Source organism: Durio zibethinus, chromosome 18 (assembly GCF_047325235.1).
Source record: "Durio zibethinus cultivar Kanyao isolate XHJ-2024 chromosome 18, ASM4732523v1, whole genome shotgun sequence".
NCBI lineage: Eukaryota > Viridiplantae > Streptophyta > Magnoliopsida > Malvales > Malvaceae > Durio > Durio zibethinus.
Genome location: NC_143179.1, coordinates 11,219,173 through 11,241,688, shown reverse-complemented (window position 1 = coordinate 11,241,688; position 22,516 = coordinate 11,219,173). Strand labels below are relative to the sequence as shown.

General features: G+C 29.9%; 3 protein-coding genes and 1 pseudogene across 6 annotated transcripts; 3 read left to right on the top strand and 1 right to left on the bottom strand.

The window, feature by feature from the left end:
- The first annotated feature begins 2,446 nt into the window (after positions 1 to 2,446).
- LOC111300508 (S-adenosyl-L-methionine-dependent methyltransferases superfamily protein) lies at positions 2,447 to 5,176 on the top strand. The gene is made up of 9 exons (XM_022896139.2): positions 2,447 to 2,682; positions 2,753 to 2,814; positions 3,010 to 3,061; positions 3,398 to 3,512; positions 3,656 to 3,750; positions 4,312 to 4,418; positions 4,511 to 4,625; positions 4,696 to 4,740; positions 4,867 to 5,176. Exons 1-9 carry the CDS (start codon positions 2,485 to 2,487, stop codon positions 4,936 to 4,938), a joined length of 861 nt encoding a protein of 286 aa, XP_022751874.2. The 5' UTR covers positions 2,447 to 2,484; the 3' UTR covers positions 4,939 to 5,176.
- A 2,528-nt stretch (positions 5,177 to 7,704) lies between these two features.
- On the top strand, positions 7,705 to 11,877 carry LOC111299561 (serine/threonine-protein kinase STY13-like). 2 transcript variants are annotated; one of them, XM_022894806.2, is made up of 6 exons: positions 7,705 to 8,511; positions 8,779 to 8,911; positions 9,072 to 9,267; positions 10,416 to 10,540; positions 10,639 to 10,797; positions 11,255 to 11,877. In XM_022894806.2, exons 1-6 carry the CDS (start codon positions 8,381 to 8,383, stop codon positions 11,567 to 11,569), a joined length of 1,059 nt encoding a protein of 352 aa, XP_022750541.1. In that variant the 5' UTR covers positions 7,705 to 8,380; the 3' UTR covers positions 11,570 to 11,877. The 2 variants fall into 2 exon arrangements, with proteins under 2 accessions (XP_022750541.1, XP_089603641.1); XM_089747515.1 differs by having other exon boundaries at positions 8,477 to 8,617.
- A 397-nt stretch (positions 11,878 to 12,274) lies between these two features.
- Positions 12,275 to 15,316, top strand: LOC111300507 (SUPPRESSOR OF GAMMA RESPONSE 1-like; annotated as a pseudogene). Its single transcript, XR_016329855.1, has 5 exons — positions 12,275 to 12,965; positions 13,124 to 13,310; positions 13,655 to 14,127; positions 14,532 to 14,847; positions 14,947 to 15,316. The product of XR_016329855.1 is annotated as an SUPPRESSOR OF GAMMA RESPONSE 1-like (transcript).
- An 823-nt stretch (positions 15,317 to 16,139) lies between these two features.
- On the bottom strand, positions 16,140 to 18,781 carry LOC111299560 (uncharacterized). 2 transcript variants are annotated; one of them, XM_022894803.2, is made up of 2 exons: positions 18,300 to 18,781; positions 16,140 to 17,692 (listed from the first exon to the last, which is right to left on the bottom strand). In XM_022894803.2, exons 1-2 carry the CDS (start codon positions 18,360 to 18,362, stop codon positions 16,592 to 16,594), a joined length of 1,164 nt encoding a protein of 387 aa, XP_022750538.1. In that variant the 5' UTR covers positions 18,363 to 18,781; the 3' UTR covers positions 16,140 to 16,591. The 2 variants fall into 2 exon arrangements, with proteins under 2 accessions (XP_022750538.1, XP_022750539.1); XM_022894804.2 differs by having other exon boundaries at positions 16,140 to 17,689; positions 18,300 to 18,763.
- Between the last annotated feature and the right edge of the window lie 3,735 nt (positions 18,782 to 22,516).

The following is a 22,516-nucleotide window of genomic DNA, read 5'->3' as shown; positions in this document are numbered from 1 at the left end:
AATTTAATTAAATATAAAAGGAATATATACCTGAACATGTTCAAATTCAAATTAAATCACAACATAGATGTGATGCAGAAAATATGCAGCCATGACGGTTACTCTCTGACTTTGACGGTGGTAACTGGTCGGTAGAAGAAATAATTACCAGTTTTTTTTTTTTTTCTTTTTTACTATACATTATTTGTCAAAGTAATTAATATGCGCTACCTGCTGCCAAACCCAACATATAACACACGACGACTGTGGCCCGCTCCGCTGTGATTGTTTGAGATCAGTAAATTTCAGGTAGTGTATTAGGGGAATGCTAGGGTCAGTCTCCCAAACATGTGTTTCAACATTCGACGTTTGATAAAAGTCACGTCATGTGTAATTTTTTTTTTAATTTGAAATTGATAAATTATTCAATTTTTAACATAATTCTATATCAATCTATAATTTTCTCAAAAGAATCACATATCAACTTTATAAATATGTTAACCTTATAAATTTTTTATTTAACACCTTCACATATTGATTTGACTTTTTAATTTGTAAATTAAAGTTTTATAATTATCAATAAAACATTCAAATCAATAAATATTTAATTTCAATAATTATCGATTTTTTCACCCTATTATCACAATTAATTCATGAAAAAGTGAAAATTTTAATTCATTAAACCTAAAGATGATGAAATCTCTTTCTCTTTCTTATTTAACCATTTTCTTGTTAATCTATTTAATTTTATTGATTTTCTAAAAGTTTTTATAAGAAAATCTTTAAAAAATTATCTATTTTTAATTTTTTAGTTTTCATCCAGATTTTGATTTTCTAAAAAAAAATTTATCGATTTGTAAATATTTTTTATCATTTTATTTAAATTCTTAAGATTCATTAATAAATATACTCATTATTTTTTTTTTTTTTTTGCATAATCCATTAGTTAAAAGACCAAGCTTACAAATTCGAAGATATTGAAAAAATCTGATATATGAAGTTGTTGATTTATGCTGCAAATTTCTTAACCTTTATTTATTTATTTTTTGTTCATGATAGATCATCACATTTATTTTTAAAAAGCTTAATATTTCATAAGTTAATAAAACAAATTTGTATAAATATGTTTTAGTATTTTTAATTTTTATTGTTATTAAACCGCAATAATACGCATGACACTACCAAGTTTTAGATAAGATAAAATATTATCTAAAGAATAATAATTGTAGGTTATGCATTTAAAATAATTATAATAAAAAATCATTAATTAAATTCAAACTCAAAATCATTTACATAAAAAAAAATGATCTTATCAATTGAATTAATCTTTTATCGATGATCATGCAACTTTTATAATTAAAAACTAATTACTTGCTAAGGTAATCAATTATCAAGTAATTCATTTTTTTTGTTATAATATTTAATTTGGAGTTTGTGAAGATTAAAATACTCTTATTTATATTAAAAAAAAAAACCTTCAGGAAATTTTTACTTGTGAATTATGATGGAGATGCTAAATTTACAAAAACACTCCTTAAAAAAGATGACACACGAAATTAAAAATATATAAATATATTATATTTATATTTATGTACCACAAAATTATAAATTATATATACAAAAGAAATATTATAATTTGGTGTATTGCGAGAGATTGAAAATTAATGTTTCTGATTTCTTTAATTCATGCATTAATTGAAGCATGAAACTCCAGTTTCATATTAAAAAGAGAAAAGTATTAATTAATAAAAAAATATTTTGCACAAAAAATAAGGAAAATGTAACCCAACAAAAAAAAAAAAAGACAGTTTTTGTAGCTTACATAGACACTAACCCGTCTTTTCAGATAAAATCAAACCCAAAAACCAATTGCAGGATCCTCACAGCTTAAATTTCATGAAACTCATAAAACTAAATAGTTATAAAGATGCTTTCAATCTCATATTAAAATAATATAATATATATAAATTTATATTTATATTTATAAAATATTTTTTATAAAAATATATATATATATATAATTTTTTCATATTAAAAAGAGACTTGTTTCGTTTTTTTTAATTGGTTTTTTGTGCAAATTATTATTTAACTATTTTTTATGATTTTTTTGTTTTATATTTTTATTTGTTATTAAATATATTTTGTGATAATAAAAAGTTAATTTAAATATTCAAGTATTATATTATTTGATTTTTTACTTTTTATTTTTTTATTAGATAAATTTTATAAAAAATCTATAAATAAAATTGATAAAACAAAAAATTTTTAGCCCGAAATTTGCTAGGTTTCTTACTAAACAAACTCCTTTGGATATCATCTTTAATGGGCCTTTAGGTGTGAAATTTCGGCTTCAACAACAGACCAAAATCATAACCAGGCTGAGCCTAGCATTGACCCAAACCCTGTGTTCAAGAATGGCCCAATAAAGCCCAATATTTCTGCAAAATCCTTTGTATAACTAACAGAGCAAAGGGTTTCTGGAAGTCGAAAGGAAACCCATACACGATGGAAGGACAAAGCAGAAAGAGGAAAAGGGCAAGACGCAACAATCCTCAAAAAATCGAACAACATTTGCAACCAAAGCACTCAACACAACATGAGAAAAAAACCCATCAGCTGCAAAGCCACGCCAATCAGTCTTCTGCTGTTTCAAAGCCAACCAAGTCTTCTTCTTCTTCCAATTCCTCAAGTTTTCTTGACAAGGTTACTTTCTATTATATATAAATGCATGTAAATTTGGATTCTTTTTTATGGGTTTATTTTGAATATGCAGATGAGAGCAAGGTTGGCCGGTGGACATTTTAGGATGATCAATGAAAAGCTTTACACTTGCACGTATTTTCTCTCTCTTTTTCCTTCTCTTTTGTTTGAACTTTAGGTACTTATTGGTTTTGCTCAAGGGGAAAGGAGAGAAAGAGAGAAAGTTTATTTCTTGGTTTTAATTTTGTGTTAGTTAAATTTTTTGTTGAAATTGTAGCTTCGTAACTTGATAATGCAAAGTTAGCTTCTTTTTTTCTTTTGTTTTCATAGAGGTAAAGAAGCACTGGACTATTTCAAACAAGACCCAGAATTGTTTGATATGGTAAGCTTTAAAGTTATAACTTTTCTTCAATCTAGCTTCTGTCTAATTTTCAAGGCATTCCCTGAGTTTACCTGTATTTTATTGTTTTCTTGTGATAAAAATTTGCATCAAAGTTGAATCCTTAGCTTCCAAATTGTGATACGGTCAAGTAGGATGTTTACATTAAACTCTCATGTAACTGTGTTAATGTCTCCAAATTGCCTTCTTTTTCCTTTAGTTGCCATTTGGTGTTCAAGAATGATAGATCTAACCAATGTTCTGAAGTGGGATTATTTAAGTGGTTTAGTGTTATATCGAAGTTGCATTTGGACTTATTCATTTCACTCACCTGGCCAGTACCATACAGGATATCAGGAGCAAATGTTGCATTGGCCTGAGCAGCCAGTCAATATAATCATAAAATGGCTGAAGGATCGTAGTTCTTCTTTAATTGTAGCTGATTTTGGCTGTGGTGAGAATTTGCTTAACTGGATTTGCCATTTTGTATGGCAATGATAATTTGTTGAACTCATATTCATGATAAATGTTTAACAAGATCTGATATACCTGTTTTTGGCTGCTCTGTCATTATCATCATGCTAAATTGTGTTTCAGGTGATGCACGCCTTGCAAAAAATGTGAAGAATAAAGTTTTCTCTTTTGATCTTGTCTCAAACGATCCTTCAGTAATTGCTTGTGATATGTCAAATGTATGTCCTGTCTCCATCCCCTTTATGTGCTTGTTATATCACAGTTATTGAACGAATCCCATATGTCATCACTGAGTACAATTACATAATTTGATCCATCAATAAGTATACTGCATTACTACTATCGGTTACAAAGCATTTGTTGGAAAACTATTGCTAGACCTGACAATTTAAAACACGACACAAAAAAGACATGAAAGTGCCACACTTTAAAGTAAATGAATTATCAATATTTTATACGATATGGATATGCATATTGCCAGGTCTAGCTATTACTTGCTACTATCAGTTGCCAAATTTTAAACTGGTGCAGTAGGATGGTGTTTACTAGCATATGCTGACTTTAATTACCTTTTAGAAAGAAAGAAAAAATAACTAGCCAATGCTAGAGTTTTTTGGTTTCATTTTCTACAATGGTTGCTCACTGATATATGGATCAGAGAAAAAGATTTGAGAATCTCTGCCTCTCTCTACATGTCTGCATGTGCCCAAATGTATGAGTTCACAGGATGTTGGATGCTTTCAAAGTAGTAATCAATTGTTTTTGAGTTTTGATGGCAGGTACCACTTGGTCCTTCCTCGGTAGATGTTGCTGTCTTTTGCCTTTCATTGATGGGGACTAACTATGCTAGTTACCTTCACGAAGCATATAGAGTACTTAAGCCAAGGTTTGCTGAGCGTAAATATTGTTTAACGCTTGCTGTTACCGTTTTCTGATGAGTTTTTGGTTAATAAACCAACTTATTTTGGTTCTTTATAGTGGTTGGCTTTTGATAGCCGAGGTAAAGAGCAGATTTGATCCAAATAATGGAGGAGCAGACCCAAATAGGTTTTCAAAAGCTGTTTGTGAGATGGGATTCACCTCAGCATTGCAGGTTATAATGTTCTTTTATTTACATTAATGCAACCCGTTATCCTTCGTTAACTCATTAACGTTATGTGCAGGACTTCTCAAACAAGATGTTTGTTTTATTATACTTCAAGAAAAAGGTACATGTCATTTGTAGAGAGGATTAGGCTCTTCTGTTAAACTAAATCTAAATGACATTCATGGCAATAAATGTGTAGTTTCATGCTCCATTGCTCCATAATATCCATTTATATTTTCCTTTGCAGGAGAAGCAAAGCTCGAAAAGGAGGGACATTGAATGGCCTGATCTGAAGCCTTGTATTTACAAGCGTCGCTGAGATTCAAATGCACATTGTTTGGTACGATAAATCAAGCTTGTAGTCAATCCTAGATCGACATAATATAAGATTTGGCCACATTTCAGTAATTGTTCTCAAAATAGTGGCTAAATTTTATGATTGTGAAACGTTTTTTTCTTTTGAATTGTGGCTAATGTCCTTCTATTTCAATATTGTTAAGCACTTTTATTTTCGTGAAACATGTGAGAAGAAATGGAAGGTGCAAGAAGTTATCCTATCTGCCTGCCCTACTTATCTTTTATATCTAGGATTAGTTATTCGTATATTCGTGTCATATAAAATATCATGTATTTGAATTGTATTTTAAACAAAAATTATGTGTTACAATTTATGTCGATATAAAAGTATTAAATATATATTTTTTATTTTGTTAAATTCATATATAATTATTATTAAAATTTTAAATTGTTATTTTTATATATTTTTTATATTATATTCGTATTATATCACGGTATCATGTTTTAGATTGTAAAATCTATTTATATTCATTAGCTGCAAATAGTTTCATAAAACAATGTTTTAAGAAGGAAATTGTTTTATATATGGATTTTAAGATTTAATTTAATTAATTTATATAATTATTTTTAAAATATAGTATTTAGTAAATTCGATATCAAATTTTACAATTTTTAAATTTTTTTCTTATCTCGATTTTTTTTATATAAAAGGTTATTTTATATAAGTCTCCTCTTACATGATATGTGAAAAGAAATAAAATTTGGATTTTTTTTTTTTTTTGCGTCCAAAACAAAATTGAGGTCAAACTATATTAAATGATGTAATACTAACTAATAAGTTGCCCCATTTGCTAAAGGGTGTATAAATACAAAGATGAATTAATCTCTAAATTTTGAAGTGAAAACTGAATGGCTAGGAATTCACCCACTTCACACAACCTTTTCACATGTCTTGTATCCTAAGTGTCCAACAAATTCACAGGCAAACCAAGGTTTGTGACTTTTCTTCACCCTCTTCATTGATTTACTTTATTTTATTTTATTTTATTTATTTTTGCATTTTGCACATTTCGAAATTGATCTGGACCCACTTTAAATAATTCATGGTGGGCTCCATCAACCCTTTTTTTTAGCCCACCGACAAGGTTTTTTATAGCCCTTTTGTGGGGAAAACAAAATAAAAAACAAAAATAGTTTGACCTAGTAAAATATATGGCTCCCGTTTCTTTTTATTTTTTTTATTTTTTATTGTTATTTTAGAAAAAATAGTAACAATTTTATAATTTTATTTACCCAAAAATGATTTGGTATGTGTTTTTATTAAATTTTTAGAAAAAAATAAATACATTTTTTTATTTTTTTCAAAATTTATAATATCACATTTGTACATCACATGACATATTAAATATCGTGATAATATCATATGGCAATTGATAATTGATATAACATTAGCATATTAATATGTTGTTATAAAATAAAAATTAGATAAAAAAACTTATTTAAATTTTAATTATTAAATTAAAATTTTTAATAATTAGATAATTATTTTAAATATATAATTATAATTGAGTGAACAATAATATATTTTATCCAAAAAATATAATAAATCATTGTTAATTAATTTTATTCTAAAATTTATTATCAAATGAAACAATGTTTGATTCAATTAATCTATAAAATTATTTTTAAAAAATGATATTAAATAAATTAAAATTTTAAATTTTAGTATCTTTAAATTTTTTTATTTCAAGCTAAAGCTCTTATATATATATATATATAAATTATTTTCATTTGAAAAAAGTATGAGAATCAAAATGTTCCATCATAAAGGAAAAAAAGTATGTGGATATCAATTAGAATTTACCTTATCAACAAAAACAAAACCAATTTACCATTAAGAATGGGTTACCATCATGTATCAAGTCTTATCTTCCTTTTCAAATGAGATGATTTTTTTTTAATTTTTTTTAATTTTTGACCATTTCAAAAGAGATGATTTAACATAAATATAATGACTGTTTTCTTTTTGTTTGTCTGCTTCTTTAATAACCAAAAAATAAAAGAATAAAAAACCAAATTCACTAGTTTCTTATTCATTTTGTAGATGCTAAATGTTGATTTATTTTGATTTTCCATTATTAATAATATAAAATTTCATTAGAAATTTAAAATTATTTATTTTATCAATATGAAACAAAATCTAATTATCATATTTATTTTCAAAATTTACATAAATTTAATCTATTTTAAAATACTTAAAAAAATTATCACATCAATAATTTAATTATAATTTTATAATAATTAAAATATTTAAAAAAACTTAAATGATTTTATTTTTTTAAAATAAATTTTTATCTTTTAATTTGTATTTAAATAAAATTTTATTTTAAATAAAAATGATTTATATTAAAAATTTATTTAAATACAAATTAAAAATAAAATATTATTCAAATACAAATTTAAAATTTTATTTAAATATAAATTAAATTTTAAATATAATAAAAATATAAAAATTTATCTAAATAAAATTATAAAATTAAATGACTTTGTTTGTTATTTTTACATTTGTAATCTTGTTAGATTTGAATTAACATTTTACGACCCAAAAAGTAATCAAATTATTGTACATGAACTCAATTCTAATCTTTTAATGAGTATAAAACTAATCTCCTACTATAAAATACAAAATTCTTTTTCATTCTTAAAAAAAAAACATGACAAGTTGTTGCTCTGACAAAGACTCGCCAAGGAAACACACAAGAAAGCCAAAAAAAAAAAAAGGGTTTGGTTTCACTTCCATAGTTCCATTATAATAAACACTCTCTCTCTCTCTCAATAGCCAGTAACAACTTCCCATCCACCATTTCAATATCCAATCTCTTCCCAATCCTCCCATTAATTCTTCCTTCCTTTTCCTTCCCCTTTATATAATTCAACTGTTTCTTTTTCTTTGCTTATTGAGCTCACTTTCCCATTAAAAAACTTATCTTTCTTTTATTTGTGGTCCTTTGATTTTGTTGTGTTAGTGCTTGCTTCTTTGCTGAAGGGCCTTGTCTATTCTTCTGTTATCTCTCTGTGTTTATGTTTTTTTTTTTATTATTAGTATAATTTTTTATTAAATTTTTGTTGGTGGGGTGTCTGCAGAAAACATGTGGGCTTTATTCTTTGCCTCCCATTAAAGGCAGTTCTTGATGGTTTTTTGGATCTGCAATCCATGATTTTTGGGATGGGTTTATTGTTTTAAAACTGGAAAAAAAAAAAAAAGTAAAAATCCAGACTTTGGGTACTTCAATGTAGGCAAAGGCATGTCCTTTGTAACTTCTTTTTTTTCCAGCTATAAAAAGTTTGGTTTTTTTAGCTTTTTCTGTTTACGTCAAATGTGGGATTTTCAAAAGGGCTTCTTTTTGTTTGGTCAATAGATGGTAGTTGTTCAATTTTTGTTTCGAAAAGTGTAGTTTCAAAAGATGGGATCTGGAAATGGATTTTTTTCAACTCAAGAGTTCAGTTTAGATGCTAAGTGGTTGATTGATCCTCAGCAGCTTTTTGTTGGTCCTAAGATTGGAGAAGGTGCTCATGCTAAAGTATATGAGGGAAAGTAAGTCAATTTTCTTTGGATTCTAATTAATATGAGGGGAGGCTTGGTCTAGCTTTGTTGGCATTTCAGTTTGACCCTGATCAATTGAGAAGAACAAAAAGCTTAGGTTTTTAAATGAATCCTGTCTCTTTTAAATTATTTTGGTGGAAATTTTATTGATAATTTGAGTAGATGTATGATATTTTATAGCCTGGATAAATTTGATTATTTGTGCTTGTTATTATGTAACAGTTATCTCATGTATTTTAATCCATTGGATGCATTTAGATACAAGAATCAAAATGTTGCTATTAAAGTTGTTCGAAGAGGGGAAACCCCTGAACAGATTGCAAGGAGAGAAGGAAGGTTTGCAAGGGAAGTTGCTATGTTATCCAAAGTTCAACACAAAAATCTAGTGAAGGTTGTTGATTCATTATATATGCCATTAATTTCTTGTTGCTGAATTTATGTGCTTTCTGGCTATGGTTGATATTGTCAATTAATATCCACAAATCATTAAGTTTAGGTTATATTAAATGGAAATAGGCTTATGTCTTAGCTGAACTTTTATTTGTTTCCAGTTTATTGGAGCTTGCAAGGAGCCAGTCATGGTGATAGTAACTGAGCTCCTACTAGGTGGGACACTGCGTAAATACCTTCTGAATATGCGGCCAAAGTGCTTGGACATGCATGTAGCAATTGGGTTTGCACTTGATATTGCTCGTGCAATGGAATGCTTACACTCCCATGGGATCATTCATCGGGACCTGAAACCTGGTATGACTATAACCTTTCTAGGTGTGCTTACAAGAATGAGTGACATTCTGTGAAAAGTTTGGCAGCTTCTATGTATAATTGCATTTTGTCTTTGTATATTTGTAAGATTTGGAGTTTCTACCTTTATGGCTTTTGTTTCCTTAGTATTCCTCAAATCTGACTCATGGAAAGGAAAAAGGAATCCATGATAACCAATAGCATGCCGCAAGATATTATCTCTTTGTTTTCTGTTTGTTTGAAGGCTGGCAAGCTTGTTATCCAACATAATGAGTTTACCATTGATAAACCATAACTCTGTGTTCCATATTTGTTAAACTGCAAGTGAAGGTGTGCTCCTGGAGCATCTGATAATTATTCAAACTTTCTGCATAATGATGGACAATTTGATGGTCATTAGTCTACCTAGCTTCCAATGAAATAGAAAGAAAAAGGGTTTTTCTTTGAGAACTGTTTGACTTGAACATCAAGTCACGGACCTAAAATCTATTGAGAAGCTTGTAGCTGCAAAGGTGAGATGAAGATCCAGAACTATTGGTGTGCTGATTATTTGACATATGATATCGCCATATCGGTAGACAGCAGAACCTTCAGGGTATGGCAGTTGCAGTTTTACATGGTCCAGTTATAATTGCTTGTTAACATCCTAGTTATTTCCGCTAATGCTTTCATTGGGCCGTTTCTCTTGACTTTTAAAGCATTTACTTAAGGAATCCTTGCATACTTGGATGAGTAAATAGCCTAGGTTAAACTGATAGTGACATAAATATGTTCATAATGTTTAATTGTCTTTTATTCTGCTACTTCACAGATCCATGGTTTCGTACTGTATAGCAAGTCTTGGAGTAACTAAGACTGACTGAACAGAATCCATTTTGTAATGATTTCTTACCTGAGGAATATTACATTTTGTTAAATTGACTTTGACAAATATGATTACTGTGAATGACTAAATTATACTTTATTGGCAGCATTATTGTTTTCTTTTGTTCTTTTTAAATGTTCGTTTATGGTATTGGTTTTAGATGAGAGACCTTGAAGTGGGTATTAGAGGGATTTAAGTGTTCTTCATGATTCCAATAGCTGGAAGTAAACGAAAACGATAACCGTCTTTAAGTGAACTTTATGCAATAAATTCTTTCCTTTTGCAGAGAACTTGATCTTGACTGAAGACCATAAAACAGTTAAACTAGCAGATCTTGGTTTAGCTAGAGAAGAGTCATTAACAGAAATGATGACTGCTGAAACAGGGACATACCGTTGGATGGCTCCAGAGGTAATTTACTGAATTATTCAGAACCTAAAGTTGATTTTTTTTTTCTCCTATAAATTTTTGGCTTTTTATGTTTGAGATGCTGACCCTTTTGCTAACAGCTTTATAGCACAGTCACATTAAGGCATGGAGAGAAAAAGCATTACAATCATAAGGTGGATGCCTACAGCTTTGCTATTGTGCTGTGGGAACTGGTCCATAACAAGTTGCCTTTCGAAGGCATGTCCAATTTACAAGCGGCTTATGCTGCTGCTTTTAAGGTAATGATGTGTAGCCTTGTTTTTTAAAGTAATACTTAAGATGGGATGGTTTCTTGAGTATCTGATTGTCAGCTTGCCTTTGGAAAGCTCACCCAATGCTCAAATTTTCAAATATCTGCAAACCACCCTCCTGCCATTTTTGTAGGATTCTATATACTGTGAAAGACACTCTAAGACTAATACATTAGGAATGAGAATTGATCTATGACCGCTGTTGAACCTCCAAGTTATACCTCCTGTTATTCATTTGAATCATGAGGCTATCAACTAAAGTGATTCAAAAGAGTGTCAGAATGCAGGCTCTTCACAATCACAATCCCGTTCCTCAAGAAGTAGCATGCATCTTGACAGTTGACACTTACTAAAAAGTTTATCATATATGATTATGTTTCTTCAAATGCAACTATGATATTCTGATATAGGCATGATGGTCTAAGTTTTGACTCCGTTGTTTCAGAATGTTAGGCCTAGTGCTGAGGATCTTCCAGAAGATTTGGCATCGATTGTGACTTCATGTTGGCAAGAGGATCCAAATGCTCGGCCCAATTTCAGCCAAATCATACAGATGCTCTTACACTATCTCTCAACCATTCCACCACCAGATTCTGTGATGCCTCCTAAGAGAACAACTTCTGAGAATGCTGTATTGCCACCAGAGTCGCCTGGTACAAGTTCATTGATGGCTGCAAGAGATGATGTAGGGGAAACCTCAAAAGCCACCGAGGAAAACAGGCCAAGAAGTTTCTTCTTCTGCTTTAGCCAGTGTTACTGATCCCCCAAAGGCACAATTTCGTTTTTGAGGGTGTCACAAATTATTTTTAGGGTAGTTCAATAAACGTAATTAGTCTTAGATATTAGAAAGAACACAATCTTGGTAAGAGAATGTCAAATCTAATCAGATTAGTTTAGTTCAGTTATATGACAGTATCTGTTAACTTTGCTACTGTTTTACATGAATTTTGGTATGCCCTGACTTAAAGATGGATCAAGAACTTTGGGGGTAGGGGTTGCTGTGATGGAAAAATATCAATGTAAATAAGGTGCATCCAAATGCCTTTGCTCCTGTTTTCTAGTCTAAAATTTGCATTAGCGTTCTTATGCAGGACTTTTGAAATTTTGGCATGTGCCTTTGCCCTCTCATTCTGACCGTCTATTTGATATTTCATGTTATCCTTTCTTTATTAGTTTAGTTTCATGCATAGTTAAAAAGTTTTATACGAAAAATGGATTAATGGGTAAACCTAACAATCCAAAATATAATATGATGATATAATATAAACACGATATTACAAAGAATACGAAGATGATATGATTTAAAATTTTAACAATAATAATATATGAGTGTTTTTTTTAAACGATAAAGTTTCAGCTTGGACAATAACCTTTTTTATTAAAGGTTACATCTTTTTTTGGGTTTCCACGTAGAATTCGTGGAAAAGATGTGATTTCAGATAAATTTATGGGGTTAACATAAAAAAATTGAAAATCCCATTTACAAAGAGAAGAATTTTTATTTTTTTTGGTTTTATATTGTTTTTGGAGAGTTACCTAATTGGTGAACTGAAGGAATGGTATTTTGGGTAATGGGGTTTCATCAAAACTTGCCATAAATGGGATTGGTTTTCCAATTTTTTTATTTTATTTTTCCTGATAAACTCCATTTCTGGTTTTTTCTCTTCTTTTCCCCCGAGTTTGACTGTGTGGAACTTGGAGAGTCATTTAAGTGCTGGAGTTTCTTCTTGCTTTTTGAGCTGCATTTTGAGGATTATAGGATTTTATTGAAATGATCATCCTTTCTGGAACTCTATCACTGCACGCAAAGTTGTTAGAGGAAAATCTTCAAACTTCAGTTAAAAGGAAACCCATTTACTTAGACAGGAATATTTAATGACTTAAATGAAACTCTCATGATTTATTTCTCTAGAATTCTTCCAATGTCTGCATTGTTTTCGGATTACTTTATTCACAGCATATGGCATCTTTCTGATCGAAGTCTGTGGAGGTTCTTATTTTCATTGATAAACCATTGTTGCAGGAGCTGGCTTATTGATAGTAGGGCAATTGCAAAGAAAGTAAAAAATGCCTCCTGTTCTTCTTCCATTCAAATCACTGGCTGTGGGGCACATCGTCAATGTCCTAACTGCCATCACCGTATTGATAACAGTGATGTAAGTTGGAATTTTAACGTTTCGATAATTTTGCATTAGCAGCATTGATAGCTCTCTTTGAAATTTAACATGGGTATTTGGCAAGTGTTTGTATGGTTGCTTGTAGATTTCGTTCACAAATGTGACTGCCCTTGGAGCTGTTTTTTTTTTTCTTTTAGGTTTCTCCTCAGTGGCCTGGCCTTCCAACTGGTGTCAAGTTTGATCCATCTGATGCAGAGCTTTTAGAGCATTTAGCAGCTAAATGCGGTGTTGGAAACTCAAAAGCACACCTGTTTATTGATGAGTTTATTCCGACGCTTGAAGAGGATCAGGGAATTTGCTACACTCATTCTGAAAATCTTCCACGTAAGTGTGTTTCGAGAGTCATATTTTGGTTTTCATTGCTATCATATGTAGGATGAACTCAATTTACCAAATGAGATGATTATATGAAGAGTAAGGTCATTATGTTGAAAATAGAATTCCTGATATTATGCATCCCATGTTCTTCAAAGACAGTGAGGGGACACTCCTTGATTTCATTAAGTTCCCGAGGTGATATTCATGTTAATCTTTGGTAATTCAAAGTTTACAGAAATGGAAAATTCATGTTGCAGCTTGATTTGATTTTAATGTGATGATAGATAGTCGATGCAACCCTATGTTAGTGCACAAATTTGATTCTGATCATTTCAGTTCATCTTGTGCAGGAGCAAAGACGGATGGAAGTAGTATCCACTTCCTTCATCGAACGATTAATGCTTATGCTACTGGTCAGCGAAAGCACCGAAAAATCAAGAATCAATGTAGTGCAAATGAGGAGCATGTTCGCTGGCATAAGACAGGAAAGACCAAAGCTGTCATAGAAAGTAGAGTTCAAAAGGGCTGGAAGAAGATCATGGTTCTCTATAAAAGTTCAAAGAGAGGGTGCAGAGCAGGAAAGTCAAATTGGGTGATGCATCAGTACCATCTAGGGACTGAAGAAGAAGAGCATGATGGGGAATATGTGGTTTCTAAAATTTCCTATCAACAGCAGAAACAAACTGATAAGAATGATGACAGCCTAATGATTGAAGAACCAGATGACTTGACAATTTGCGCTAGTCCAAGGACCCCTAAAACTAATCCACCTCGGCCATGTAAATCCATAAAATACCATGATGCAGTCGAAAATATGCACCAGGTACAATAGGTAGTGTCTTTTGTTTATGTATTTTGCCTTGTGAATTAATTCATTTGCCTTCATAGAACTCTTGAGGACATCCAGCTTTTGATCACCATATAAAATCAATGTGAATTTGAAATAGAGACATTGTGTTTCCAAGTATCTCGGATTCTATAAAATGATCCTGTCATTCTCCACTAGGATGAAATAAATTGTTGACATTTTGAGTCATCTTACAGTATTTACGTGAACCAAAAAAAAAAGAAGCATGATGAAAAATTATACTCATGCATTGCAATGGAGACATGAAATTAATTTCGTTTGCTATTGATAAATTGAAAACAATAAATACTGTCAAACACTGAGTTTCTAGGATTGTTTGCTGCATTTGATCCTAACCGAAGTTCACTTCCATGGATTAGGAATCAGAATTTGCTGCAGAAGGATCTCATCTCCCTCAGCTTGCTGTTCACTGTGAGGATGATTTGGACTATCGAGCATGGTTGGCAGGGGAATCTCAGGCTGCCGTAAATTCTGACTTGAATTGTTTGGGTAATTCTTTGCTATGCAGTGAGCTTATGGATTCATCTTCCCTGCTAAAGAATTCAGTAAAGAATCAAGTCTCATTTACTGGCTGTGCTCATGGATCAGTTGAGATGACAGGGAATACTGATCCGTCCTGTGGAATTTCTGTGCTTGAGAACTTAGTTTGACACACCCCCAGATTTACCCTTAGCTGTAAGCTTCAGCTTTCACCCTCCTCCATCAATTTGTCTGCCCTCCAAATGTCATGACATGATTATCAGAAAATCTCAAATTCTAATCTATTTGCTGCAGGATCTACAATTTGGCTCTCAGGAAAGCATTCGTTCATGGTTAGATCGGTTATGAAGAACTAAAGCGAAGCAGAAACTCCCCAAGGACAGAGTCCAAATTTTGAGCACTTCTTAGGGCTAAGATTTGTCTTGCTTCCAGAGGCATAGAGAGTTTGTTCATACAGACTTTTACAAAGACAGCCTAATCTTTTGCTGCGGTACATGTAAGAAACACAAATATTTGGTCTTGCATTGCAACAAAAACATGTAACTACGACATTATTACCATCTCACTTCTGTCTTTCTAGTTTTTTTATCTCAGAGAGGACAGGGGACAGGAACTATATTATCCATCATTGAATTATATTTAATAAAAAATTTAAAATTATATTCATTTTCATCTTCATTTTCAAATTTTAATATCTTCTCCATCTTCATTATAAAAAATCAGATTTTCTATCAAATTTGGATAAAATTAATATCCTAATTATTTCCAACTTGATTATGTCAGAACAATGAAGAACTTCAAAGCCATAATCTATTCTCCAAACTTAATTTCCTTTTTCCGATTTTCTTACATTGGTGCAAAAAGCTCGTTTTTTTTTTTTTGTTTTTTGCGCCCACAGGATATCTGAATCACAACCACGTATGCCACTTGTCCACTGATGCATGCATCAATCGTAATCAACAAAAATCATGTCATTATTGTCACCATGAATTAATTAGTCTTCCCCCATGGCATTAAAAACATCTTCTCATCAACTTTTGTCTTTTGTCATGGACGTATTCCAAGCAATTTTACTTTCTCAAGTAACCAATGATAAAAAAAATAGTTTTGACTTTTTCCTTGCAACCAAGTCAAATGGGAAAGTCTCCTATCCCATTAAATGAAGAATCCGTGTGAAATAAATGGCCTGGACAAGGTTTTGTATTAGGGGCCTCATGCAGCCACGGCGCATGAATTCAAGCAATCTGCGGATTGGTGAAACAGTTGTTTGACTACATTTCATAATCTTGTATTAGTGTTTTGAAATTCACTTTTCGATTTTTTTTTAACGCATTAGAGGAAGGGAAACTGTTTCTCTGGAGGTTGAGAATATGAAGGAAAAAAATTCCTGTGAGTTCAACTGCCATAGTAATGTAAAAGAATTATAACTCAAATGATTCCAGGAATGGAGTAAGAGTTGGCCTATTCTGAAAAGAGAGCTTTCGTCGTTATGTTAACCTTAATATTGAAAAATTCAAAAAAAAAAAAAAAGAATACAGCAATAGATGAATGATTCAGCATTATGATCAATGGGAGAACCAACAGCAGCAGTCAAATGATACAAATCAATGAGCCCATGTCGTTACTACTTTGTAAGAGGAATATATGAATCAATTAGTCCAAGAAAAACGAAATTCCCATCAAGGAAAAACCTGGGAAATGTCTCTCACAACAAGCTCTAGGACTGGGAAATTGGATCGGCCTCCATAATGGAAGAAACCAAATTCAGATAGAGGACATATATAAAGTTTCCACTCACAGTCAGATCCCATCAAGTTCTACCCAGCTTCAGTACACTTCTATCAGGTCTACACCATAGCCATCAAATGGCCAATGCAGCACTTTCTGGTACAGGGCACAACTTGTAATTGAAGACTTTACAGCACACAATTTTCTTGGCTCAGCCATTTTCTCTTTTGCAGTTACCCGGCAAAAGATACTTGTATTTCTCCGCATTGTTCAACAAATAAGCAGGAAGATGGACAGCTGAATAAGAGCGAGGGATAGGTCCCATCTTCCCAATGATCTCCTTGAACGTGTATTCCTCAGGAAGCATATCAAATAGGTCAGTCCCTCTGCATATTACATCCTGAATCCTCTCAGGGTTCAAGTAGTGAGAGAACCTTACTCGATCATTGTGGCTGTAAGCTTTCATCTTGAATATAAACTCGCTAATATATCGAAAGCAAAAGCTACAATGCCACCCTGCATCTGACAAGACGATATCAGCTTGACGGTAATGAGCATATCTGGTCTTGCCTGCCTTGTACCTGTGGACTGAGGCTCTCCAGCTTTTGTTGTCTATGTGATACTCAAAAGAGTACAAATAGTTTCTCAACTGAAGATGAATAACAGGTGGTATATCATCACACCATCTCAATAGATTAATCGTATGTGCACTAGGGATCTCATCTACATCAGACATTATCAATAAATCATCATCTTCGATACCAGCTATTCTGAGAAGCTGGTCCAATGCAACTCTCTGAAATGCCTCCTCAACAAAAGGGTTTTCACCCTTCCTGAATCTCCCACCAATCATCCCATACGTCAAACGAGGCTCAATAAATTTAAATTGTTGTCTGTTGCTAGCAAAAAGCAATGGTTTTGGTAAGCTAGTAAATGTCGAGTTGGACTCAAGCAGCACAAATTGTGTTATGTAAGAATACAATTCATTCCATCGAAGTGTGAGAATGTCTATCTCATTGCTGAACAGCACAGCATCAAAAACTCGTCTAGGGGACTCTCGAATTTTCCACCCATGAAGATTGCAGAGAGTCTCCATTGTCACATTCTCATGATAATAGTGAGGGATTTCATGGAAAGGCTTAGGAGGTGATTCCCATAGCGGTCTTAGGAAATAAGTGATTTTCTGCCCATGTACATACACCCCAAAGATGAATAGCGGGATAACCACAAAGGGTAAAATACAAGTCCTGATATCGAACCCCCGCAACAAGCACCGCAATCTAGATATGGTAAATGCTGCACAGGACGCCTGCTGCAGATTAGAAAAAGAAAACATTAAGATACTCAGGTAAGCACAACCAAACAAAGAAAAGCAAATCCCATCTTAATTTAAGATGATAAAAACTAGAATTACATCATATTATGCCTGCTTTACAACATTATCCACATAGCAAAACTCAATTCAAATGTTCAAAGCTCCAAATACTGAGTTCAAAGTTTTGAATGAAACTCCTGGCTGAGGCATCAATGCATAACCCACCCCTCAGTTTTCCACTCTAGTGTTCAATGTCTAAACCCAGTAACTTTCCTACTCCTTCCAAATACATTGCTAATCAATCAAAATCAATCAAAAGAGGGAAAAGGAACAATAAAAATCAAAGAAAAAACAAAAAAAACTTCATTTCTTCAACAGTTGACTTAAAAGCCTAAAACTTTATATTATAGCATATAGCTTCCCCCAAAAAGATGTTCCCACTTTTCCATTAATCTCAAACAATCACCAAACTATGACCATCAACTATATATACCCTCAATCTTAAACAAACTCAAGGGGAAAACCCATTAATCCAATCCTCAAAATGAACTAAAATTTTGAAACAAGAACAAAAAAACTTGAAAAGTGAAAGCAGAAAAATTACCCGTCCACAAACTTCTTCACAAATATCATCAGTCTTCTTGGAATTATAGTACCCTTCAGACATGATTAAACGACCCAACAAGGATTGCCCCTTTCTAATCACTAAAAACCAAAACTTTTGAAAAAAAATGCTGATTTTAAAGGCTTCAACTTTATCAGAATTCAGATCAAAGTCCACCACAGCCCAAAAAAAAAAAAAAAAAACCCAAAGAAGAAGGCCAAATTGGAGAGAAAATTTAGCAAACAAAAAACCCAGTAAAGTTTTAACAATGATCCTCAAAAAAGTAAAGAAAAAATCGTTCTTTCTCTTCCTCCTCTTTTCATCTCCTTCCCTGTAACTCGATTATAGCCGTTTGGTGGTTTTTCGCTTTTTCACAAGATTCTTTTACTCCGAAAACAAACAAGAATTTATAACCCCACAAAAACTCCACGACCAAAAAACCACCCCCACCCGATAAACAAAAATATATAATAAATTAATGTTTAAATATAAAAAAATCTTCACTTAAAAGTAAATATTTGTAAAACTTTCTGTTTATTACAATAATTAAGATTTCAAATATTTTTTTATTCAATTAAATTTTTGATAAAATAAAAATTGTTGATGATAAGAAATTAATTTTTGTCTAATAAAAATTTAATTAAATAAAAATAATAAATGCTCAAGATACAATTGATTATAATAAAATAATAAAAATTTAAATGATTAGTTAATCTTATTTTTGAGGTTTTTTTTATAATTAAGTCATAAAATAATTACATCAATAAATTTCAATATTTTAGAGTTTCTCTCCTCTACTTTTGCTTGTATATCCAATCGCTCCTATTAGCCGTTCGATTAAGAAAAAAATCTTAATATGTTTGATCAAAGGTGTAGAATTATTTTTTATAAAAAAATGCAAAATAAATAAATTATTTAATTTAAAAAATAAAAATTATAAATCGAACATTCAAAATATTCTTAATAAGAGATATAAAATCACTTACATAAAAAAAAATGATTTTATCAATTAAATCAACTTCTTGTTGATTGTTGTGAAACTATTGTTAATTTGTTAACTAAAAAAAAAAAAAAAACAACTATGGTTTTTAAGCTTGTGCATTTGGAGATTAATATAAAAATAATTTTTAAAATTAAAATTTAAATATAAAAAAATGAATTTACAAATTAAATCAACTTTTTATCACCCTTTCATAGTTTGTAACACTTGATGAAGAAAAATATATGTTTTTTAATGAAAAAGAAAATAGTTTTTAGTATGGAGAATTTTTGTATTTAATTTTAAAAAAATTTGTAACTTTCATATACCAAAAAACCTCAAGATATTAGAAAGAAAATAGTTAATTGGAAAAATGCTATAGGGATATAAATGTAATTTAAGCTTCTTGTAATTGTGAGGTGTTTGTAGAGGATTATCATTCGCTGACAGTCAACTGCTGATCTGTCAACACAGACAGTTGCTAACATGTTGCACTGCTTCAAGTTAACGTGTCCGCGTTGAACGCGAGTTAAACGGTAAATCTTCGTTCTCCGAGGTTTTTCTTACGAAAATGTCCTTGAAAGTGTTTATTTGTCCAGGAAAGGCTAAGGGTGTTTTTGTTATTTGGTAATTTGACCAGTAAATCCATGCGTTAAATTTTTGGGGTTAAATTTGTGTAATTAAAAAACAATCACGTTGTTTAAGATAAAAAAATCATATTTTTTTAATAAGATTGTAAATGAATAAAATTTTTAATAAATAATTTGTATATAGATTTATTATTTATTTATTAAATTTAATAAATTATTATGAATAATATTTTTAAAATTTATTAATCAAACGAATAAATTAAAAATATTATAAAATTCGTTCAATTTTGATTTATTTATAATTATTTTTACTTGATTTGAAAGGAAATTTAAAAAAAAAAACATAAAAGGTTTTTGGGTAAGCCAAACATGGCCTTTTTATTGGGATTGTTTAGAAATTGGTCAGAATAAAATTTTTTTATATTTTTGTATTTTTGTAAGAATGGCTTATTTGAGGATTCCATGCAAAATATGTAAAAGTTATAGGTACAAAAATTAAGTTAGCTAAGCTATTTTTGGTTTGGAAATTTAGAAAATAATAAAATTAAAAAAATAAAAAAATTTCCTATAAAAATAGATAACAAAATATATATATAGAAGAACGAACATCAATAATAATTTTTTTTTAGATAATCAATAATACTTATTTATTATGAAACTAATGACTTTTTAAAAAGAGTATAAAGTTTTACCTTTAAAATCAAAGAAAAAAGGTTTTCGCCTTTATTCTCATCTTTATATCCATTATCATCATCCTCATATATTTTTTTGAACTTTATTTTATTTGTATTACTAAAATTTTAAAAGAATTAAAAATTTAATTTAATTGACTTATATAATTATTTTTAACAAATAATATATAATAAAATTTAAAAGTCAAATGTTAATATTTATATTTTTTATTTTATCTCCAAACTGTAACAATTTTTTGGCTTTTTGCAAAAACTATATAAAAAAAAAAGTTTTAAAAGAATCTAACCTTTTAAAACTCCATTTCTTTAATTTGCCCTAAATTGCATAGTTTATCAAATTGTCATTAGTAGATTTTTGTTTTTTTTTTCTTTTTAATTCTACCGGCTGCTGATAGCAATAATTACTAATTAATTTCTTCAAAGTACAAGTTGTAGTACAACATATATGAATTAATTTATGATTATGTATTATAATCAATAATTAATTCAATCGATTAGGTTTATTATCTTCGACAAAAAGGTCTTAAGTTTGAATCTTATTAGTAATAATTTATTAGTGTCATCTAAAAATACATTATTTAAATTTATCTATTTTAAACTGTTAGATAAAATTTTAACTTAGATAATTAAACAATCCATTTATCTTCGAATTTTTTCTTACAAAAAAAAATTTATGATTTTGTATTTTCTGAACTATCATTTCCTGGTGAAGGTTTATGGCTCAATTTTATAATGTATTTTTCAAAGCTAGTTATATACCAAACAAATGTATTAAAAAAATACAGAAACAATAATTCCTAGTTTAAAATTAAATTTAATAAATTAATTACAAATCTAGTGTGGAACGAGACTGCATATCTTAATATTGTACTGTTGGCGGGTGTCACCAGGTCAGTTAAATTATTATTTTAAGAAATTAATTTTCATTTAATATATTTTCTCATTAAATTCAAGGATAAACAATTCATTAATATTTTTTAAATATTACTATAATATTATTTAAGATTAAAATCAATATTAATTCATATAATATGTCTATCGTCATGGAGATTACGAGTTTAAAATGATTTAAGTGTGTAATATCTTCCGTAATTAGGTTAAGTAGATAAGATTTAAAAATTAAAATAAATTAAAAATTTTAAACATAACAAATAATAATAAGTAAAAGGCAAAAATATTATTTTCTAGTTCACTAGTGGCTTGGCCATATGTCTTTTAAATACACTATTTTTAATCCCTATTGGTTTATATAAAGTGATGAAAGTACCCTTGCAAGCTAAGTTCACATTTACTAAGAATCTTACTTCTCTTGACTTTGTTTGATTTAAATTATTAATCATGACATATAATCAATACCAATAACTCTATCCTAAAGAAATTATTAAAATTTAAATCGCCCAATCCCAAATTATATTTAAAAGAAAATGGGGTTTACAATTAATTGTAAATTTAAAAAAAAAAAAAGTTTGATAAAGCCAAATGGAATGAGACACAAGACTAAATTGATGAAGAAATTATCAACCAATTAACACAAAGGAATGCGTATAACAACAGTGATAGCATAGAATATGCATGGTGATTTTCTAGGAAGCTTCCTGGAAAATTTAATCAAAAAATAACAAAACATTTTTGTTGTTTTTTTTTTGGGGGGTTAAGACAATGAAAAAAAAAAAAAAAGCAAGCATATTCTTTCCATTGAAATGATTATTGTGAAGGATGGTTCCCCAATCCTCAAATTTTTTTATATATTTAAAATTATCAATATTTAAATTCGATCATTAAAATTAAAAATTTTATCAATAAATCATATAACTATTAACAATCTTTAAATTTTTTTTTTTTTTTACTTTTCGAAAATGTTAAAATTTAATAATTATAATAAAAAAAATTATGTAAAAGAGTTAGAAAACTAAAAAATCTTTTTACACTGTTAAAAAATAATGGAAATGTCTATTA

Excerpts from the sequence above, each read along its gene's own strand:
- LOC111300508 (XM_022896139.2), top strand. The coding sequence starts at position 2,485 with ATGGAAGGACAAAGCAGAAAGAGGAAAAGGGCAAGACGCAACAATCCT. Across the intron at positions 2,815-3,009 it reads GAAAAGCTTTACACTTGCAC|AGGTAAAGAAGCACTGGACT; the intron begins GTATTTTCTCTC and ends TTGTTTTCATAG. Across the intron at positions 3,062-3,397 it reads ACCCAGAATTGTTTGATATG|TACCATACAGGATATCAGGA; the intron begins GTAAGCTTTAAA and ends TCACCTGGCCAG.
- LOC111299560 (XM_022894803.2), bottom strand. The coding sequence starts at position 18,362 with ATGTCTGAAGGGTACTATAATTCCAAGAAGACTGATGATATTTGTGAA. Across the intron at positions 17,693-18,299 it reads GTGAAGAAGTTTGTGGACGG|CAGGCGTCCTGTGCAGCATT; the intron begins GTAATTTTTCTG and ends TCTAATCTGCAG.
- LOC111299561 (XM_022894806.2), top strand. The coding sequence starts at position 8,381 with ATGGGATCTGGAAATGGATTTTTTTCAACTCAAGAGTTCAGTTTAGAT. Across the intron at positions 8,512-8,778 it reads GCTAAAGTATATGAGGGAAA|ATACAAGAATCAAAATGTTG; the intron begins GTAAGTCAATTT and ends GGATGCATTTAG. Across the intron at positions 10,541-10,638 it reads ACCGTTGGATGGCTCCAGAG|CTTTATAGCACAGTCACATT; the intron begins GTAATTTACTGA and ends TTTTGCTAACAG.